The sequence below is a fragment of the Elephas maximus genome, chromosome 5, assembly GCF_024166365.1.
Source record: "Elephas maximus indicus isolate mEleMax1 chromosome 5, mEleMax1 primary haplotype, whole genome shotgun sequence".
NCBI lineage: Eukaryota > Metazoa > Chordata > Mammalia > Proboscidea > Elephantidae > Elephas > Elephas maximus.
Genome location: NC_064823.1, coordinates 4,101,505 through 4,120,824, shown reverse-complemented (window position 1 = coordinate 4,120,824; position 19,320 = coordinate 4,101,505). Strand labels below are relative to the sequence as shown.

The window sequence follows — 19,320 nt, the reverse complement described above, 5'->3', positions numbered from 1 at the left end:
ACTTTTCTCACAGCTGTCAAGTTGATTCTCACTCATAGCAACCCCATTAGGACAGTGCAGAGCTGGCCCATAGAGTTTCCAAGGCTGTATATCTTTACAGAAGCAGAGCGGCACATCTTTCTCTTGCAGAGCGGATGGTGGGTTCAAACTGCCAACCTTTCGGTTAGCAGCCGAGTGCTTAACCACTGCGCCGCCAGAAATTCTTTTGCCCTACTTAGTCTATAGTAAAAAATAACGCAACTCTTGGTGGCAGATCACTTCAGATCACATCATGGAGGTAATTACATTGTATCACAACAAGGAGGATAACTACATCATTGTATAACTGCCAAATTACATCATTACATAACTGCCAAACCACTGAGGATCATGGCCTGGCCAAGCTGACGCACAGTCTTAATCCTTACAGCGGTTGATTCAGATATTTCAAATTGGATGCTAGAAATTTACAGAATAAGAGAAATTGCAGGAAAACTCTCATAAAATCTGCAAGAGACCTTACTAGCTCATTTTATAGAAAAAGAAAAAGGCTGAAGGGGATGATTGGAAAATCAAGTGAAATGACCTACTAAAGAAAAAAACAATTTTACATTTGAAGACTCTTAGGCCATGGACAATATCTTAAAACCTACATGTATGCGTGACCCTGACACTGAATCATCCAATTATGATTCAGATATATACTCTTAATTATATATATCCAGACCCAATGCCATCAAGTTGATTCTGACTCACAGCCATCCTATGGAACAAAGCTGAACTGCCCCATAGGCTTTCCTAAGCTGTAAATCTTTACGGAAGCAAGAAGAATGTTACGTCTTTCTCCTATGGAGAGCCTGGTGGGTTCAAAATGCCAACCTTTTGGTTGTCAGCCAAGTGCTTTAACCACTGTGCCACCAGAACTCCTTGTATATATGTAGCATAGATAAGAAGTGAACTTAAATAACTGATAACCTCATCTAAAACTCTGTGTAAGATATTTTCATTCTTTCCTTGCCAGGCATGTTTTAGCTTTTTTAGCATTTTCATCAACCAAAGAACTGGACTGGCCAAGTTCCCGAGCATAACCTAATCAACGTTAGCTTGTCAACCTGCGTTATGACGTGGAAAATTTTCTAACAGGGAAGTATGATGTCAGAATACTCTGAATAATCAAACTTTAATTATTTAAGGAGTTGATGAGCATAGAGACACCAAGACAAAATCAACTCAACCTGGCTACCTACGATTACCACTGGGGCTAAAAGTGATAGTGCTGCCTCGCTACACCCCTGTAGTGTCTCTGCCCTCCTCATCTGTCGCCATCTCCCACATGGTCAGATCCCGAGGTAGGTTACCAAGTGTCCCGTCACCAGCTGCTGTGGAGTAGAATCCACCTCACAGCGACTCGGGCAGGGCGGAGCAGAGCTGCCCGAGAGGGTTTCCAAGGCTGTAATCTTCACGGAAGCGAACTGCCACATCTTTCTCCCATGGAGCAGCTGGTGGGTTCAAACCACCCATCTTTTGGTTAGCAGCCGAGTGCTTTAAGAACGGTGCCACCAGGACTCCTGAAATAAGCATATGGAGGAAGCAATGACATTAACAAGACCCGATTATCTTCTGCTTTTAATTTTTTGTTAATACCACATGTTTCAAGTCGTGGAATGCATGCTGAGTCATTGAGTATGTTTAAATTTTTAATTGGTAATATAGACTTTGAGAACTATCATGTGAAAATACATGATTTATAGGAGCCCATCTGGCCAACCAGACTTCAACAGCAGATTTTACTGCGGGCACCCTCCATTTGGGTACAGGGAGCACCTCTCGTTTTGCCTAATACCCCAGCTATTTTGCTTTAACAAACGTTTCTTTCACCTTTTACCGTTACACAAGTCCCACTGGAGGGAAGCAAATATTGTCAGTGAGAAAAGTATACTCCCAAAAGAACTCCAGAGGCATAAGAAATGGGCGGAATATCAAATGTCCCACAAGTCACAAAACGGTTAAGCACATCTTAAAACCCAAACTATCTCCAGGCTAAAGATAAGCGACAGAGATCTGAATATTAATCACTAACCCTAATCTACTGATTAGACTTACATGAATATTCATTCCTAAACTTATTCCATGAACTATTTGAAATGAATATTAAATTGTGGATATAAATATGTTTAGCCTTGTATATTCTGTAAATAAACAAATTTCAAAGTCAAGAAAGATCCAGACAAAAGGACGTGGACTACAGGTTTCAGTTAGGGAAAAAGTAACAACAAGAGTCAAGGCCTATACCCTAACCATAGCCTAGATGTTTGAAAAGTCTCAAGTCTAGTCATAATAGCCTCTTGTTCATCCAAAAACAGATAGAAGACTTTGTTTCAACTGGTTTAAGGTAGTTATGTCACTCCTTTACAGGAAGCTGGAGCTAGAAATAATCAGGATATTTGGCAGATACCTCCAATGAAACCTAGAGTCTCGTTAAGTTCTGTTCGACAAAGCAAATTGGGAGAATTTTTCTTCTGTTAGGAGGGATAAATTGCCAGTCCAGTCACTGCCAACCTAAACCCTCTATGGATAACTCTAACCTTAGCCAACCTTACAGAGAACTGCCTTTTACAAAAATCCTTCTAAAATTCTCGTTTGATGGGATATGAATCCATTAAAGTGAATTTATCCTGGAGAGAAGTCAATAAATAACAATATTCTTCCTTTTTCCAAAGAAGAATATTCTTCTTTCTTCTTCCAAAGTGCTTTATTTATAAAGCACTTAATATTTGCCAGACATTGTTCTAAACTTTTTGTATGTATTAATTCATTTAATCTACACGGTCCTATAAAACAGGCATTATTATCTCCATTTCACACATGAGGAAACTGAGGCAGAGAGAAGCTGTTGTGTTTTAAATAACTTACCCAAGGTCAAACAGGCAAGTTACATGCTGCTCTTAAGCCATTAAGCTCTCTGGTTCACGACTGTTCAAGGTTTTATTTGGTTTTGTTTTGTTTTTTAAGTAAAACTGCAAAAGAATCACATAGAATCTCTCCCACCACACTCTGGAAGATTTTTCTACTTACTTCCTTACTGGCTCATAACATGGGCTGAATAGAAGGCTTAGAATACGCTACATGGAAACAGCATATACCTACGTAAGTACTGGACGCCCTGGTGGCGTAGCCGTTAAGTGCTATGGCTGCTAACCACGAGGTCGGCAGTTCGAATTCACCAGGCGCTCCTCGGAAACCATATGGGGCAGCTCTACTCTGTCCTGTAAGATCGCTACAAGCCAGAATTAACTCAACGGCAATAAAGTATACAATTTCTTCCCTTTCCAAAATAAGAAGAGGAATGCAGTGCACTGGATCACTTCTGCGTGGCCTTTCTCGCCACGGTCTTGTAACTCCTACCCCAGCGGCTGGGTAGGACCGTGCGAACAGGGTAATTATGGACTGCCAAGGGAACCGGTCAGTTTTGCCACCCCACTGGGCTTGAAATGAATCATCCCAGACACAGGAAAAAGATACCACCACTACCAAGGAAGGAGAGCCGAGAGTGGAGCACGTCCTCTGGACCCGGCATCCCTGTGCTGAGAAGCCCATGGAACCAGGAGACAGAAAAATAGAGAGCTGTGACACGGAAGATGGCAAGAAACAGCGGCAGAGAAACAGCTGCAGGAGACAGAATAATAGGCTTCCCAGCCTACGGAGCAAAAAAGCTGAGCACCTTTGGGCAGGAGGCTTACTGGCGGAGTAGGGTGCCTCCAGGTACTCGGTGGAGCTAGGTTTGCCAATCCACAGAGCACCTTGGGCACAGCCTTATTGGCCAAGTAAGGTACCTCGGGGTACTTATCAGCAGAGCTAAAAGAGCTTTGTAACACTTGCCCGAGCAGGGCAGAGGTGAGGATCAGGGAGTGGCGTGCCTGTGAGCACAGCTGAGAAGCTGTCCTGATGGAAGAACTGTATCCTGAGCATTCCTGAACCTGAATTATAACCTGTTACCTCCCTCATAAACCCCATAATGATGAGTACTGTCTGTGAGTTCTGTGTGGCCACTGCAATGAATTATCAAATCCAGCAGAGAATGCCATGGGAGGGATGGTTGGTGTGAGAATTGGTAAAGATGGCAGAGAGAGGAGGCATGTCTGACCTCTGCCTCATAGGAACCAGACTTGAGTTGTTGATCTTGATTCTCCTTCCCCCTTGTGAAATTAGAGGAGGTCAGACGACCATGCCCCAACTTCTTTACAAAGGGTGGGTGGGCGGGTGGGTGTAAATTAGTTTAACTCACGGTATTAACAATTCTCCTTCTCTTTTGCACTCTTCAGGGTTGAACTTAGTAGAAAGAAATGTTGGCCTGAAATTCTGTACCTCAAGAAAAAAGATCCTCAGATGTGGTGCTTTTATCCTAATTCAAGTTTACCCATATTTCAAGTAAAAGATCACTTGGAGCCAAATCATAAACTTCTATGGTGCTAAATAAAAGGCCCCCTACAGAAACAACTAGGAGAAAAGTATACCTGTCTCCCACTCTGAGCCCTAAACTATTTACAGGGTAATCTCCTTTTAACTAATTAAGCCAAGGTTTAAGGCTTGCTCTAGAAGGCCTAGAACACAAACATTTCTGGTCCAATGAATAGATGGATCGATGAACAAATAAACACATACCTATTTTTATTTGAAGGACTAAATAGCATCTTTTCCATTGTACCTAGGACTCTCATCACCAGGCAAAGGAGACCAAACCTCTTCCACAGAGGTTAAAACACAAATCTTTGGCCTCAGCAGGGCAAGATCTCTTTTAGTGAGAAGAGGTGTGTCGGGAGTCTCCAAGACCACACCACATGGGGAGATTTGCTAGAAGAATTTGTCATATATTCATGACTAGGATATATTACAGTAACATAGTAAAAATATACAGCCAGATCATGAAGGAAAAAGATACAGGCAGAGTTGAGGAATCCACCTGCAAGCTTCCTTATGCTTTCTCCCCCCTTCGGGAGGTCACAGAGAGCAAACCTTCCCCCAGCAACAAAAATGCTGCAACACGTGTGCAATGTTTCTGTCCAGAGAGGCCCATTAGAGAGTCAGTGCCAAAGGTTTTTATTGAAGGCTGGTCACACAGGCACCCTTTGCCTAACATGTACCAAAATTCCAGACTCCCAGACGGAAGCAGATGTTCAACATAAACTATATAGTTTGCACAGTCTAGGCACAGTGAATCACCCTTGTCAGTTAACTGCTGACTGGGAACACTCCAACACCAAACTCCCAGATGTCAGCCAAGGGCCAACCGAGTCTCAGGCCTGCTTGCAACTCTTCTGCACAGCAAACCGTTTAACTTCTCCGACCCTCAGACCCCTCATGTGCACAAAGGGAATAATGACAGAAACTACTTCATGGCTACCAATATCATTGTAAGTTACTCTCATGGTACTGTTATCCAGTATTATGGCAAGACTTAGAGGAAACATGGTCTAAGGCTCGACTGATGACACTGATGAGCAAAGTGTATAGAAAGGAACAGATAATGTAAACATTCAACATACACTTCAACTTCAAACTTAAATTTCAACTCAGCAACAACTTTTAGAGGTGGGTAAAATCATAATCCCAAATGAAGGGACAAGGACCCCACCCTCCCCTGCACAAAATATATAAGAGGTTTAAGGTGCTTTATCATTATAGGGCAACGTTCTGTTTGAGTTTAAATGCTTAGATATGGCATAGTGAGAAGGGCATCTCCACTTCCAAAGACAGGCAGATTTGCAATAAACATGTAAATAAACCAGAATATAAGCTCCACGAGAGCAAAGCTATAGCCATCTTGTTCGCTACTCTCAGAACAGTGTCTGGCGCATAATAGGCAACAATTTTAACCTGACTCAACTTTTTCTTGTTCCCGATTTCCTTCTTCTATCTCATTATCTCAAAGCACTTTAGGAAAAAAGTTAGCATCTTTTAAAAACTAGAGATATATCCACATTAAACCAAAAAAACCAGTTGCTGTCGAGTGGATTCTGACTCATGGAGACCCCCTGAGCATCAGAGCAGAACTGCACTCCATAGGGTTTTCAGTGGCTGTGGTCTTGTGGAAGTCAATCACCAGACGCCAGTCCACTGAGGCACCTCTGGGGGGATCTAACCACCAACCTTTCAGGTAGTAGGCGAGCACTAGCCGTGTGTACCACCCATATTCAGGTTAACATGTAGTAACTCAATGTAAGTACTAGACTAATACAGAACTAGAGTAATTTAAAAATAACTTCTAAATTCTGATGTATCTCGGCTAATGTGATGTCTAGTTTATTTGAAACATATCTGGTTTCCTTATAGCTGGGTTTATTTTAAATATTAAATACATATGACATTATAAAGAGAAATATTGGAAGCTACTGTTTACTTTCTAAAACCCACAGATTTTTTTTAATAGCCAATACTAGTACTTTGAAAACATAATTTATCTTCAGAACTTTTATTCACATGTATAGCTTTGAAGGAATATATTCCAAACTGTCTAATCAGAAATGAAACGAGATTATTTTCTTCTTACTAGTTATACCATACAATCACTGTAGCTTTTTTTTTTTTTTTTACTAGTGAGGCAATGAATCAAAAAATTACCTAGAAAGTCAATCATATACAACTACAAGAAAAGTTATCTGTATATTTTAGCCCATATTAACTAATTGAAAGTATAATTTTAAAATACTAACATTAAATTGGATAAAGTTGTTACGACAATAATCTTTGCCATTACTATAACTGTACTATGAACTTGAAGTTTTACAGATGTTGGCATTTTATTTTTAGATAATTTCAAATAGAAACATCAGGAAAAAGTTATGTGCCTTGGTTTCTTTATAAAGCTAAAATCATTAATAGAATAACATTACATATAACATTTATCCACACCCAGAAACTGTTAAAGGGAAAAAAAACTGATGTTAATGAGCTGTAAATTAGCTCATTAGTCAAAAACGAAGGTCACTGCAGTATTTTCCCAATGGTTTCCCACAGTACTTAGGAAAAAAAAAAACTCTGTAACATGCTCTGTATAAAAATCCCTGGTGGCACAGTGGTTAAAGCACTTAGCTGCTAACCGAAAGGTCAGCAGTTCAAACCTGCCACTCTGCAGGGAGAAAGATGTGGCAGTCTGCTTCCATGAAGATTTAAAGCCTTGGAAACCCTATCAGGCAGTTCTACTCTGTCCTGTAGGGTAGCTGTGAATGTGAACTGGAATCGACTTGATGGCATTGAGTTTATTTTAATACAAAGATCAGCCTGGGGCTAGCCCAGCCCACCTCTCTGACTTCATTCCTCACCCTTCCTTCACTGTCTTGCTAGCTAAGCTGCAGCCACACTGGCCCTATTCCTACATCTTTCTTCCGCAGAGTGCCTGGTGGATTCCAACTGCCGACTTCTCAGTTGGCAGCCGAGTGCTTAACCACTGCGCCGCCAGGGCCTCTACTATGTCAAAGGTGAGATTAGTTCCTCTTATTTTAAATAAGAGTTAAAATGAGAGAAAAATAACTGATTTGCCCATATATTTCTCGGGGTTATACTCATTTATACTTACTAAATACATTCTTGTTGCTGGAGAGTATTTTGATTCTTGTAGTGTTTACCGTGCACTAACAAAACCTTGGAAACTCTATGGGGCAGTTCTACTCTGTCCTACAGGGTTGCTATGAGTCAGAATCGACTAGACAGCACTGGGTTTTAACAAAACCAAAAAACTCTTTGCTGTCGAGCTGATTCCAACTTAAAGTGACCCTACAGATAGGAAAGAGTAGTATTGTCCCATACAGTTTCCAAGGCTATAAATCTTTACGGAAGCAGACTTCCAAATCTTTCTCCCAGAGGTTCGAACCACCAACCTTGCAGACAGCATCTGAGTGCTTTAACCGCTATACCACTTTAAAGAGCACCATAAAAGGTCAATAAATACATAAATATAAAGGATTGTTTAAGTATGTTTTTTCTTGTTTTGAAAGACATAATATTGCAGGAAAATAATTACAAAACTGTATTGCTGGGCTTACAGCACATTAAGACGTAATATATATGACAATAGTAGCAGAGAGGAGGGAAGAGAAAATGGAGGTTTACCAGAACAAAGCTTCTATATTTTACCAAATTAAATTAGTCTTAATGTGAACTAGAACGTGATAAATTAAAATGCATATTGTAATCCCTATAGTACCTAATAACTCAAAAAATGTAGTTAAAAAAAACTAACGAAGGAATTAAAATGATAAACTAGATAATATCTACTACAAAAAATGCAGGAACATAGAAATGAAAAAGATATGAGACATACAGAAAATAACTAGCAAAACTGCAGACAAAAATCTATCAATGATAACACTGAATGTGAACAGATTAAACCCGCCAATCAAAAGGCAGAAACAGTTAACTATGTTTTTAAAGGACTTAATTATATGCTGTCTATACGACACACTTTCACTTCAAAAAAACAAATAGGTTGAAGGTAAAAGGATGGAAAAAGATATGCCATATAAATAGGAAGCATAAGAGAGCTGGAGTGACTAACCAGTATCAGACAAAGAGGAGTATTTTAATGAGAAAAGGGTCAATTCATCAGGAAGATATGACAATTATGTATGTATACCAAAACCCAAAAACATGAAGTAAAAACTGACAGATTTGAAAGGAAAAATAAACAACTCAATAATAATAGCTAGAGAGATCATTACCTCACTGTCAATAATTGATAGAACAATTAGTCAGCAAGGATATTGTTGTTAGCTGCTGTTAAATTGTCCCTAGACTCATGGTGACCCCATGCACAACAAAACAAAATGCTGCCATGTCCTATACTATCCCCATAATTGGATGCAGATCAAACCACTGTGATCCATAGAGTTTTCACTGGCTGACATTTTGGAAGTAGATCGCCAGGCCTTTCTTCCTGGTCTTAGTCTGCAAGTGCCACCGAAACCTGTTCAGCATCATAGCAACATACAACCTACCACTGACAGTCAAGTGGTGACTGCACATGACGTCTGAACACTATTAACCAACATAACTGACATCTATAGACCATTCTGCCCAACAAAACTCACACCCACTGCTATCAAGTCAATTCTGACTCATAGCGACCCTATAGGACAAAGTAGAAGTGCTACACAGGGTTTCCAAGGCTGTAAATCTTTACAGAATCAGACTGCCACACCTTTCTCCTGCAGAGCAGCTGGTAGGTTCAAAGCAACCTTACAGGTTAGCAGCCAAGTGCTTAATCACTGTACCATCAGAGCTCCTTCCCACTCAGGAGTACAATATACATTACTCTCAAGCACACATGGAATATTCCTCAGGATACGCTATATGCTAGGCCATAAGAATGTCTCAATTAAGTTTAAAAAGAGAGAACTCAAAGTGTGCATTCTCACTACAAGAGAATTGGAAATCAACAACAGAATGAAATTTGGGGAATCCTCAAACATTTGGAAATTAAATAACACACATCTAAATAACCCATGGATCAAAGAAGAAAGGAAGGACATTAGAAAATATTTTGAAAACAATGAAAGTAAAAAAAAACATATGGAAAATTATAGAATGCAGCCAAAGCAGTGTTTTGAGGGAAAGTGATAGCTTTAAGTATCTATATCAGAAAGGAAGATCTCAAATCAGTGACCTAAGCTTCCACCTTAAAAAAAAAAAAAAAAAAAAAAAAACACACAAGCTAAACCTAAAGCAAGCATAAAGAAGGATTTTTAAAGATTAAAACTGAAATCAGTGAAAGAGAAAACTAGAGTATCAATTAAACCAAAAGTTGTTTCTTTGAAAATATCAACAAAATTGACAAACCTTTAGCTAAAATGACCACATAAAAAAGATGTAAAAAAATGTAATTCCTTACCAAAATTAGGAATAAAACAGGGGACATCACTACTAACAATGGTGAAATTAAAAGTTTATAAGGGAATATTATTAACAACTGTATGCCAAAAAAATTAGGTACTTAAATAAAATGGACAAAACCCCTAGAAAGACAATTATCAAAACTGTCTCAAAAAAAGGAAGAAAATCTGAATAGGTCTGTAACAGGTAAGGAAACGGAATTAGTAGTTTAAAAACTTCCCTCAGAGAAAAACTTAGGTCCAGAAGTAAATTGAATATGTTTTTAAAAATAATATCAATCCTTCACAAACTCTCACAGAAAATAGGAGCAGGAACATTTCTCAATTCATTTTATAAGGCTAGTATATATTACCTTGATATCAAATCTAGGCAAACTTCACCAAAAAAAAATAAAAAAACTACAACCAGTATCTGTCATGAATACAGACACAAAATCCTCAACAATATATCAGTAAATCAAATCCACCAAAATATGGTAAGAATGATATACCATAACCACGTGGGATTCATCTAAGAAAACAAGGCTCATTTAACACCCGAAAATCTATCAATGTAATACACCATCTTAGTGGAATGAAGGGCAAAAACCACATGACCATCTCAATAGACACTAAGGGACCAATCATACAGGTTTGTCCAGGACTGAGGGGTTCTCAAGACACATACTTTTCAGTGCTAAAACTGGGACAGTCCTGGGCAAACTGGGACAGCTGATCAAGCTAACATGCAGAAAAAGCATTTGACAAAATCCAATACCCGCTCATGATAAAGACTATGAACAAATCAGAAATAGATGGGAACTCACTCTACAAATATACAGCATCTATGAACAACCTAAGGAGCCCTGGTGGTGCTACAGTTAAGCATTCGGCTACTATCCCAAAGGGCGGGAGTTTGAACCTATCCAGAGGCTCCGCAGAAGGAGATGCTTCCATAAAGATTACAGCCAAAAACCCCTACAGGCAGTTCTATTCTGAGACATCCGTTATGAACTAGAATCAACTCCCCAAAAACAATAATGAAAAACCTACAGCTAGCATTATACTTCCACCACTCGTCCGTCAGCTTGCTGTACTGTGGCGGCTTGCGTGTTGCTAGGACGCTGGAAGCTATGCCACCAGTATTCAAATACCAGCAGAGTTACCCATGGTGGACAGGTTTCAGCGGAGCTTCCAGATTAAGATAAACTAGGGAAAAAGGCCTGGGAAGCTACTTTAAAAATTAGCCAATGAAAACCTTACAGATCACAACAGAATATTATCTGACTCACTTGCTTTGGACATGTCATCGGGAGGGATCAACTGCTGGAGGGGGACATCGTGATTGGTGAAGTAGAAAACCAGCAAGTGCCAAGCAGACCCTTTGAGAGACAGACTGGCACAAGAGCCACAACAATGGATTCAACATGCCAGCAATCATGAGGATGACACAGGATAGGACATTTGCTCTGTTGTATAAAAAGGTCACCTTGAGTTGAAGTCAACTCAATTGAAGCTAGCTAGTTATCTAGCATTATACTTAACGGTGAAAGACTGAGTTCTTTCCTCCCAACGATGCAAAGATGTCTGTTCTCACCATTTCTATTCAACATTGTACTAGAAGGTCTAGCCATGAGAAGAATGGAAGGAGGGAGTGAGAAGGGGAAAGGGGGGAATTAAATGCATTCAGATTAGAAAGGCAGAAGTAACACTGCCTTTATTCACAGATGACGTAACAGTCTATGTAGAAAATCCAGAATACACAAAAAACTAACAAATGAGTTCAGCAAAGTCACAGGATACAAAATCAACAAACAAAAATCAATTCTATTTCTATACACTAGCAACAAAAATTAGAAATAGAATTAAAAAAAAAAAAATTCCACTCACAATAGCACCAAAAACGCTTTGGAACTAACTGAACAAAAGAAGTATAAAACTTGTACACTGAAACTTACAAAACATGGCTAAGAAAAATTAAAGAAGATGTAATTACTGGAGAGAAATTTTCATGTTCATGCACTGGAGGGCTCAATATTATCAAGATGGTGATTCTCCCCAAATTGATTTACAGATTCAATGCAATCCCTATCAAAATTCCAGCAGACTTTTTTTTTTTTTTTTATAGAAATGAACAAGCTGGTCCTATACACCCAGCTTATCAAAATAGCCAGATATTTTACTCAGGACCCAAAATAGCCAAAGCAATTTTTAAAAACAAGCAAAACTGGAGGGTTCTCATTCCCCAGTTTCAAAATTTACCATGAATTACAGTGATCAAGAAAGGGATGTACCAACATAAGGCTAGACATAAAGATCAGTGCAACAGAACGACGAGTCAAGGAAGAAATCCTTACATTTATGATCAGGTGATTTCTGACAAAAGTATCAAGGCGATTCAACAGGGAATTAAGTCTTTTTAACGAATGGTGCTAGTACAATCCATATATATGCAAAAGATGAATTCAGATCCTTATTTCACATCATACACAAAAATTAACTAAAAATTCATCAAAAATCTACAAGAGCTAAAGTTATAAAACTTCTAGAAGAAAATGAGAGAAAATCCTTGGATTAAACAGAGTTCTTACAACAACAAAAGCATGATCTATAAAAGAAAAAACTGAAAGACTGGACTTAATCAAAATTAAAAACTTTTGTTCTTCAATAAGACCCATTAAGAAAATGAAAAAAACAACCACAGACTGGGAAAAAATATCTGCAAATCATGTATCTGAACAATAATTTATATCCAGAATAAATGAAGAACTCATATCTCAATAATGAGAAAACAAACCACCCAGTTTAAAAAAGGGGGCAAAAGATTTGAATAGATATTTCACCAAAGAAGATAAATGAATGGTTAATAATCATATGAAAAGATACTCAACAGCATGAATCATTAGGAAAATGCAAATTAAAATCAAAATGAGTTCACCACTTCATCCCCATGCGGTAAAACCGTACTGCTATCATAAAAAAGACGGACAATAACAAGTACTGGCAAGGCTATGAATAAATTGGAATCCTCTCACATTGCCGGTAAACCCCTTGCTATCGAGTCAGTTCCGACTCATAGTGACCCTATAGAACAGAGCAGAGCTGCCCCTTAGGGTTTCTAAGGAGCAGCTGGTGGATTCTACCTGCTGACCTTTTTGTTGGCAGCCAAGCTCTTAATCACTGCACCACCACAGTTCCTACATTGCTAGTAGGAATGTAAAATGCTATAGCCACTTTGAAAAACAGTTTGGCAGTTTCTTAAAAAGTTAAACACAGGGAAAATGCAGAACAGAATCTCAAATTCTCACGGACTCCAGACTTTCTGGAGCCATGGAAGCTGGATAAACCAGAAAACCAAACCAAAACCAAAACCGTTGCTGTCAAGTCAATTCCAACTCACAGCAACCGTACAGGACAGAGCAGAACTGTCCCAGAGTTTCCAAGGGGCACCTGGTGGATTCGACTGCCAACCTTTTGGTTAGCAGCCGTAGCTTTTAACCAGTACACCACCAATGGAGGCTGGATAAACCCCTGAAACTAATGCCCTGAGATAATCTTTACACTTGAAAACAAAAATATCCCCTGAAGTCTTCTTAAAACAATGATTTAATAGTGAAAAATATCCTCCTTGAGCATTATGTTATTTTAAGAGCTATCTATATGGGATCAAATTGACAACAGCAACTCAAAAGGTTAGCTAGGGCCAGTGAGTTTGTTAATAGGGAACGATTCGGAAAAGAAGGCTGAGATGGTTGCACAACTCAAAGAATGTAATCAAAGTCACTGAACTGTACGTGTAGAAACTGTTGAACTGGTATGTTTTGCTGTGTAAATTCTCAACAACAAAATAAAATTTTTAAAAAAGTTAAACATATGCCTACTAGAAACCCATTGTAATGGAGTCAATTTTGACTCATAATGACCCTACAGGACAGAGTAGAACTACCCTATAGGGTTTCCAAAGAGCAGTTGGTGGATTCAAACCACTGACCTTTTGGTTGGCAGTTGAACTCTTAACCACTGCACTACCCAACCCCATTGCCGTCGAGTCGATTCTGACTCATAGCGAGCCCACAGGACAGAGTAGAACCGCCCCATAGAGTTTCCAAGGAGCGCCTGGTGGCTTTGAACCGCTGACGTTTTGGTTAGCAGCTGTAGCACTTAACCACTAGGCCACCAGGGTTTCCCACTGGGCTCCACGTGACCCAGCAATTCCATTTTTTACACAGGAGATAAGTAGCCCTGGTGTTGTAGTGGTGGCGGTGGTGAAGCTTTTGGCTGCTCACTGAGAGGTGGATGGTTCGCACTCACCAGCCATTCCATGGAAGAACGATGTGGCAGAGTCTGCTGCCATAAAAATTACAGTCTTGGCAACCCTGTGGGGCAGTTCTACTCTGTCCTATGGTGTCGCTATGAGTCAGAACCAACTCGATGGCAATGGGTTTTCTGTATCCAAGAGAAATGAAAACATATGTCCACATAAAGACTTGTATACAAATGTTCATACAGTATTATTCAGAATAATCAAAAACTAGGAGCAATCCAACTGCCCATCGACTGGCGAACAAATAAAATGTTATACATCCATACGACTGAGTTAAAAAAAAAAAAACCCACTGCCATCAAGTCCTATTCTGACTCATAGCGACCCTAAAGGACAGAACAGGACTGCCCCATAGGATTTCCAAGGAGCGCCTGGTGGACTGAACTGCTGACCTTTTGGTTAACAGCTCTTAACTACTACGCCACCAGAGTTTCCAAACAACCGAATACTATTCAGTACTAATAAAAGGAACAGACTACTGATACATGCTGTAATATGGACAAACCCCAAAAGCATCACGCTAAATTAAAGAAACCAGATGCAAAGGACTACACAGTGTACAACTCCATTTATATGAAACATGGAGAAAAGGCAAATCTCTAGGGACAGAAAGCATATCAAGCAGTTGCCTGGGACTGGAGGTGGGAATGAGGATTAACATTAAATCAACTAGAGGGAATTTTTGGAGGTGATGGAAATGTTTTAAAACTGGTTTGTGGTGATAGTTTCACAAATCTAAATAATTATTAAAAATAATCATGTAATCAAAATGGATTAATATTCTGGTATGTAAATTATAACTAAAAAACTTGTTTTTTTAAAAAGATGTACCTACCCAAGAGAAATGACGATGTATGTCTTAAATGAGAGGCAATGACTAATCACAATAGTTAAGTCACTAAGCTTAAAAAACAGGCTGACATTAAATATTCCAGTTTCAAATGCTCAAGATACTTCAATATTCTACTTCATATGTTTACTAGATGCTTCAAGTACGTTAATGTGAATACACGCTGTAAACTGTACTGCCCTATTTAAACTTCAAATATTCCTAAATTCCTTTAAATGTAATTCCAGTCTTACATAAGGAAACCCTGGTGGTGTAGTGCTTAAGAGCTGTGGCTGCTAACCACAAGGTCGGCAGTTCGAATCCACCAGGCACTCCTTGGAAACTCTGGGGCAGTTCTACACTGTCCTACAGAGTCGTTGTGAGTCGACATCGAGTCGACGGCACTGGGTTTTTTTTTTTCTTTAGGTCTTATATAAAAATTCTTATATAAAAATTCTATCTTTTGAAGAAATTCCGAAACACAAATATCCAATCCTGTCTTAGAAAAGCATACATTCGCCCATGATTCTGGCACTAGAAAAAATGCTTAATATACCTCTTGATAGAGACAGATAAAAAGAAAAGCAAATCTGATTACCAAACACACGATTACTGTTCTCTCATTATCGGATTAAAATTTTAAACCATACAGCTGAAGTAATGTTCTCGACCACAAGAAAGGGAGAAAATTTTACAGTTCTTCAATGAAGTGTCTTCCTCCTAATCACTCAGTGAAGTACTAAGAACTTAAAGAAAGGCTGCTCTGCCTTTAAACTTAAAGAATCTAGCTGCTAGATTTAAAACTTAAAGAATCTAGCTCCTAGAAAAAGAGCCCAGGAGAGCTGGCACATGAAAAACATGACGGAAACTGTGCAATCTAGATTACTCCTGGCGTTACGGGCTGTTTTTTCTGGTCTTCACTGACACGAAATAAAAATGCCCAGCTGGAGCAGGGAGGGGGCTCGGCTGCCCTCCTCGCAGAGCTGCCCCGGCAGTCACTGGCCCGGCCGTGCCAGACCCTCACCGTCCTCCTCCCGCGCGCGCCCCCGGAACATCCAGTAGCGCCGTCCCTGAGGGCCAGCTTCGCAAGGAGAGGATCCAGACGGCGGTCGCTGGATGTGCGTGCCACTGAGCCCGTTTTTGTTTCGTTTAAAGAACAGATTCCGATCAGAGCCAACCCTCCCCACCCCTCGGGAATTGGGGGAGGCGGCAGCAGGAGGCCGGCGTGGAGAGCCAGGATAAAAGACCGACCGAGAACAACCTGCCGCGCACGCTGGCAGCGGGGGGCGCGGGGGCGGCGGCGGTAAGGCCGACCCCGGGGGAAACCGGTCTCCAGCCTTCCGAGCCGCGCCGAGCGGCCGGAGCCTCCCAGGTCCCGCCCCGAGCTCGCCGCCCAGCCCCGGCGCCGGCCGCAGCCTCTCGCCCTACACAGATCCTCCCAGGACGCGCTTCCTCCGGAGCCGGACCCCCGCCCTGGCCTCTCGGCGGGACGAGGCGGGTCAGCACAGTCCGCTTCTCGGCAGGGGTGACTCGCGCAGAGATGTAAACACGGCGAGACCAGCTGCGCTCGGCCCATCCCCCCGCCGGGGTCCGTAACCTCTCCCCTCAGCCTTGCCCCGCGCCCCGCGGGCCCCGTGGGTCGGCGCGCAGAGCGCCTGCCCCTTCTCCGAGTCCTCGGCCACGACCGTTGCCCCGGGACACTCGACCCCTTCCCCAGCCCCGGCCGGTGTCACCACCACAGCCTCCGGGAAACCCCTCCGCAAAGCGGGGAGCAAACAACACAGGCGCGGGGCGCAGAGGGAGGCGGCGGCACTCGGGACTGCGAGGCAGAGCGCCGCGCCCTCCGCGCTCCCTCCCACCGCCCTCGGCTGCCCGCGCTCTTACCTGCTCTCCGCGTCGCCTGGGAAGACCGCGGCGTCGCTTTCCCTCCCAGCAGGGCCGCGGACTAGCCGCCGCCGTCGGCCAGGCGTCGGGACGGGGCCAGGGCCTCCCCGGCAGCCCGAGCCGCTCCACAGGGAGAGGAGGAGACAAAACAGCGCCGCGCCGCCCCGCGCAGCGCCCCCCGCCCGCGCCGCCCCACCGACCCCCAACCGCCGAGGCGACGACGGCGACAAGAGCCGGGCGCGGGGAGCTATGGTGGCCCCCGCCCTCGCCCCACTCCCAGCCCCCTCCCTCCACCCCCCGCCTCGGCTCCTCCCCCTCGGCCTCCTGCCGCCGCCGCCAGGACACTCGAGTCCGCCTCCCCCAGCCGCCCGCCCGCCCGCCCGCCCGCCCCGAGCGCTCCTCCCCTCCCCACGCGGCGAGGGGGAGCGGCACCGCCAGTCACCGCAGCGCCTGTCAAACCAGCCGGCTATTTATACCCGCGGGGCCCGCCGCCCTCGGCTCCCACCCGCCCGCCCAACCTGCCTCGGCTTCCCTCCCGAATCCGGCCGCCCCCCTTCTCGCCAACTTCTCCCAAACCCTTCTTCTCAGGTGAAGACGCTCGCCCCGACCCCGCTACTTGTCTGGGGCTGCCCAGTGCCGCGCCCGGCTCCAGCCCGGTGCGGGGCTCTGCCGCGCGGGGCAGGCGCGTGGGGGCGGCGGGGCCGCACTTGCACCTGCAGCGCCCGCTCACCCCTCTCAGCCGACCGGGACCGCACGCACACACCCTCGCCACTATCTCCGGCCCCCCTCGACCCCCAGCTCTCCGCCGCATTTCCAGCCCGGGACCCCCGCCCCAATCCCCCCAAGAGATGGCTCCGCACTTGGGCGGCCTGACGGATACTGGGGACCCGGGGTTGGAAAAACTCCTCTCCCAGGTCCTTGCAGTCTCCACTCCCCAGCCGCGACTGAGTAAGCGGTGGGGGCCGCCGGCAGGCGGGAGCGCGACGCAGGCCCCGCCCCGGCCCCGCCCCGGCCCCGCCCCTGCCGGTGACGCCAGAGGCGCACGCCCTGCCTGCCCAGCGCCGGTCGGCCCCGCCCGCTCCTCCTCCACACTCGCAAACGCCGGGCCTTGTGCACCCGCGGACCCCGCCCCATTCCCAGAAATTACCACCCGCCCAACGGCCCGGCCGCGAGGCGGTTGGTGCCCGCGTTTGCTGGCAGCGGGGCGGCGGGGCCCAGCGCGCAGCTGCGGAGCGCGCTGGGTGACCCCCTCGACGCCACCCGGGAGCTGCTGGCGCCAGCACCGAGCCATTGTCGCCCCTCGCTCGGTCGGTGACGGAGAAGTCACTCAAGTCCGACTATTGTTGGTGCGAAAATGCGGGAGTGTTTTGATGCGGGAGTAGTTTGAGCCCACTGCCTACGAAATCGAAAATGAAAACAGCAATAGCTGAACGCTTCTGGCTTCCACACTTTCACACAAAGGGGAATCTCTGAGCAAGGCGCTCTCACGCGCGTTTAAGGGCACAAAAGCCAATGACACGGTGCCCTGGGTGTCCTGCGTTTGGAGCTTCCTATTAACGGTCTTTCTTACGCACAGTTATGCATGCAAACGCCCCGGTCTATCCCCCTACCTCTTCCCGCCGCCGCCGCGTTTTCTTGGATTTGTTTCTTTAACAAAGAGCATGACTGTCCCAGTGCGCGCAGCGGCTGATTCTACCCCGGTGCCTGGCACTCCCCACTCTGATGTACTTGGCACCTGGCACAGGATTTATCAGGTTCATTTCTGGGCCCCAGCCTTAATCTTTTTGCTGCACCACAACCAATCCTAAGCGAAGAAGAAACGGTGAGGAATATAAGTGGAGCAGTTCTGGAACTGAACGTGGGAACCATACAAATAACCCTAGGAGCAGGGCTCAGATGTTCAGGGAACCACGGGAGTCTTCACTGATTTAAGTCCCTGAAGATTCTAAGAATTTAGTGATCTCTATTTTAAAGCTGTTACTGCCTCTCAGTTTACTGGGGATGATTTTTCCTTTCCTATCTTAAAAAAGCAACTCTGGGGGCTCCTTATTTAAGGGATTCTTTTCTCTTAAATATAGGAGAAACTGGATAACAAAAAAGGATTACTCGAAAGATCCTTTTAACGTGTACAAGGTTTTGTGGATTCCTGTGCTTTAAACACGGTGATTATTGGTACCTTTTTGAACTAAAGAACATGTAAAGCCTGGATAACATTCAAACTTTTAATAGACAGTAAACAAGATACTATCTATAAACATAACACCCTTTCTAGGGCAGTATTTTTATCCTCCATTCTTGTAAGGAAACTGGTGGCATAGCGGTTATGAGCTACGGATGCTAACCAAAAGGTCGGCAGTTTGAATCAACCAGGCACTCCTTGGAAATACTATGGAGCAGTTCTACTCTGTCCTGTAGGGTCGCTGTGAGTCGGTATTGATGGC

General features: G+C 43.7%; 2 protein-coding genes across 6 annotated transcripts in view; one reads left to right on the top strand and one right to left on the bottom strand.

Moving 5' to 3' along the window:
- Window positions 1-17,081, bottom strand: part of ELF2 (E74 like ETS transcription factor 2) — a 127,794-nt gene extending 110,713 nt beyond the window's left edge. For 3 of the 5 annotated variants that reach the window (XM_049885268.1, XM_049885263.1, XM_049885264.1), the window contains exons 1-2: window positions 16,880-17,081; window positions 1,338-1,547 (exon numbers count right to left, since the gene is read on the bottom strand). The gene's annotated coding sequence lies outside the window, so the exon portion shown is untranslated. The remainder of the gene's footprint in view (window positions 1-1,337; window positions 1,548-16,879) is intronic. The other 2 variants (XM_049885265.1, XM_049885267.1) reach the window with 1 other exon arrangement.
- Window positions 15,932-18,261, top strand: LOC126077488 (nascent polypeptide-associated complex subunit alpha, muscle-specific form-like). The gene is made up of 4 exons (XM_049887041.1): window positions 15,932-16,053; window positions 16,276-16,493; window positions 16,605-17,423; window positions 17,468-18,261. The coding sequence occupies exons 1-4, from the start codon at window positions 15,932-15,934 to the stop codon at window positions 18,259-18,261; spliced, it is 1,953 nt and encodes a 650-aa protein (XP_049742998.1).
- Window positions 18,262-19,320: the final 1,059 nt, after the last annotated feature.